Source organism: Phalaenopsis equestris, unplaced genomic scaffold (genome assembly GCF_001263595.1).
Source record: "Phalaenopsis equestris unplaced genomic scaffold, ASM126359v1 Scaffold196867, whole genome shotgun sequence".
NCBI lineage: Eukaryota > Viridiplantae > Streptophyta > Magnoliopsida > Asparagales > Orchidaceae > Phalaenopsis > Phalaenopsis equestris.
Window position 1 is genome coordinate 1 of NW_018216816.1, and position 1699 is coordinate 1699.

The following is a 1699-nucleotide window of genomic DNA, read 5'->3' on the forward strand; positions in this document are numbered from 1 at the left end:
TATATATATATATATTTGCATAAGTTGTTTCTTTACCACATTGGTTCCGTTTGGGTTTACTTTTCCATTATGCAGAATCATTTTTCATTTATTTTCTTATCCTGTTAGTGGTGGTCCCTGAGAAGACAGATATATATAGCTGTAACATTGGTTAAGAAAGGGAGAATAGACTGCAACTTTTGATTTCCTTTTTCACTGTTTCCTTCTTTCTATTTTTCCTGAAGCAGGCACCACGCAAAAAATTCCATGTAACCGCAAATGATGGACAACATCCATATAAACAATGGAAGTTTTCATGTGGCTTTAAAGGTATGTCTAAATATTACTATGCTACAAGCTTAACATGAGCTTAACATATAAACCAAAAAGCTATTATGCCCTCTAATGTCAAGCTATGCATGTGCTTCTTAAAGTCTTAATCCACAAATAATGCCTAGATTAAAACTCCAAGGTCCTTTCCATAAACAACTAAAAACTAGAGTTAGAACGGCATGTGAACGCGGTTGATATGACGATGTTGACAGAATGAATGCCTCAACAAATGCAACTCAACAAATGCAACTCAAATATCAAAAAGATATAGATAATGTTATTGACTAGCAAAGAGATGGAATATATTTTAGTGCATCATATAAATCATAAAATAAGCAACTTTCATAAAACATGAGAATAAAAGCACATGTAGTCCCTTGATGGAATATATACTACAAGCACGAGGTACTAGTAGTCCCTTGATGAAGTTTACTCCGTTAGAAAAAAACCAAATGAAGCATGAGTTGAAGACCACCAAAAGAAAAATAGAAGCATGAACGGAAATGATAAAATTCAATCCTTGAAAACGAACAACATCAGAGATACAACTAATTGCATATCAGAACTTCCAGTAAATTCAATTTTAGTAATCTATGGCCATCATTAATTGGATCATCATATTTCAAGAAGACAATACTCACAAAAGAATCCAGTTTCCATCAAGAAGCTCCGGCGACTCAATGGGTGCAGGCGTCGGATTCTGCGCCTCCAACTGACTCACGAGCTCAACAATCTCCCCCCTAACCTCCGCACTGGCCCTAAACCCCAACTCCGTCCCGTAAAACGTATCAATCAAGCATCTCTTCAAGTCCCCGAGCTTATCGTCTGGCCTCGGGGTTCCGTTACCCCACTCATCATCATCCACCGGCGGATCAGGCTTCGCCGGCTCCTCCGGCTCTAGCTCCGCCTTCTCACCCCATTCATCAGTGATCACTGGGGCCACTAGCGAGCCACCTCCTGAGGCCGCCTCACTCCCCCACTCATCGTCGTTTTTGGGCGGATCGGCTTCTGCGATGGGTTCCACCTCCGGCTCGGTTCTCTCGCCCCACTCGTCGGTAAAGCCTGAAAGGCGCGAGAGAGGGGAGGGCTCTTCGTCGTCTCCGCCAGAGGAACGATCGATCCGTATCCGTCTGGCTTTTCCAGCGGAGGGAGGGGGGAAGCGGGAAAGTTTAGGGTTCCGTTGGAAGGAAAGATTTAGAGAAGGGGGAAGAAGGAGGCGGGGGGTTTTGTGAACGGGGTAGAAGATACATGGGTGAGGGGAAGAAGCGAAGAGGCCAGCCATTGTCGAACTGGGGAGACAGTGGTCAATGCTGAAATTGGTGAGTGGCGGGGTGGAGCAGACGTGTGAAGCAACCGAGCACAGTGATGTTGTTAGGCTCCGTTTGGG

General features: G+C 44.0%; 1 protein-coding gene across 1 annotated transcript; it reads right to left on the minus strand.

The window, feature by feature from the left end:
* Nucleotides 1–951: 951 nt before the first annotated feature.
* Nucleotides 952–1693, minus strand: LOC110035225 (probable plastid-lipid-associated protein 3, chloroplastic; the record flags this gene model as incomplete). Its single annotated transcript, XM_020739458.1, is given in 1 exon segment — nucleotides 952–1693. A coding segment is annotated over 1 exon segment (643 nt), but the record flags the coding sequence as incomplete, so codon positions are not given.
* Nucleotides 1694–1699: the final 6 nt, after the last annotated feature.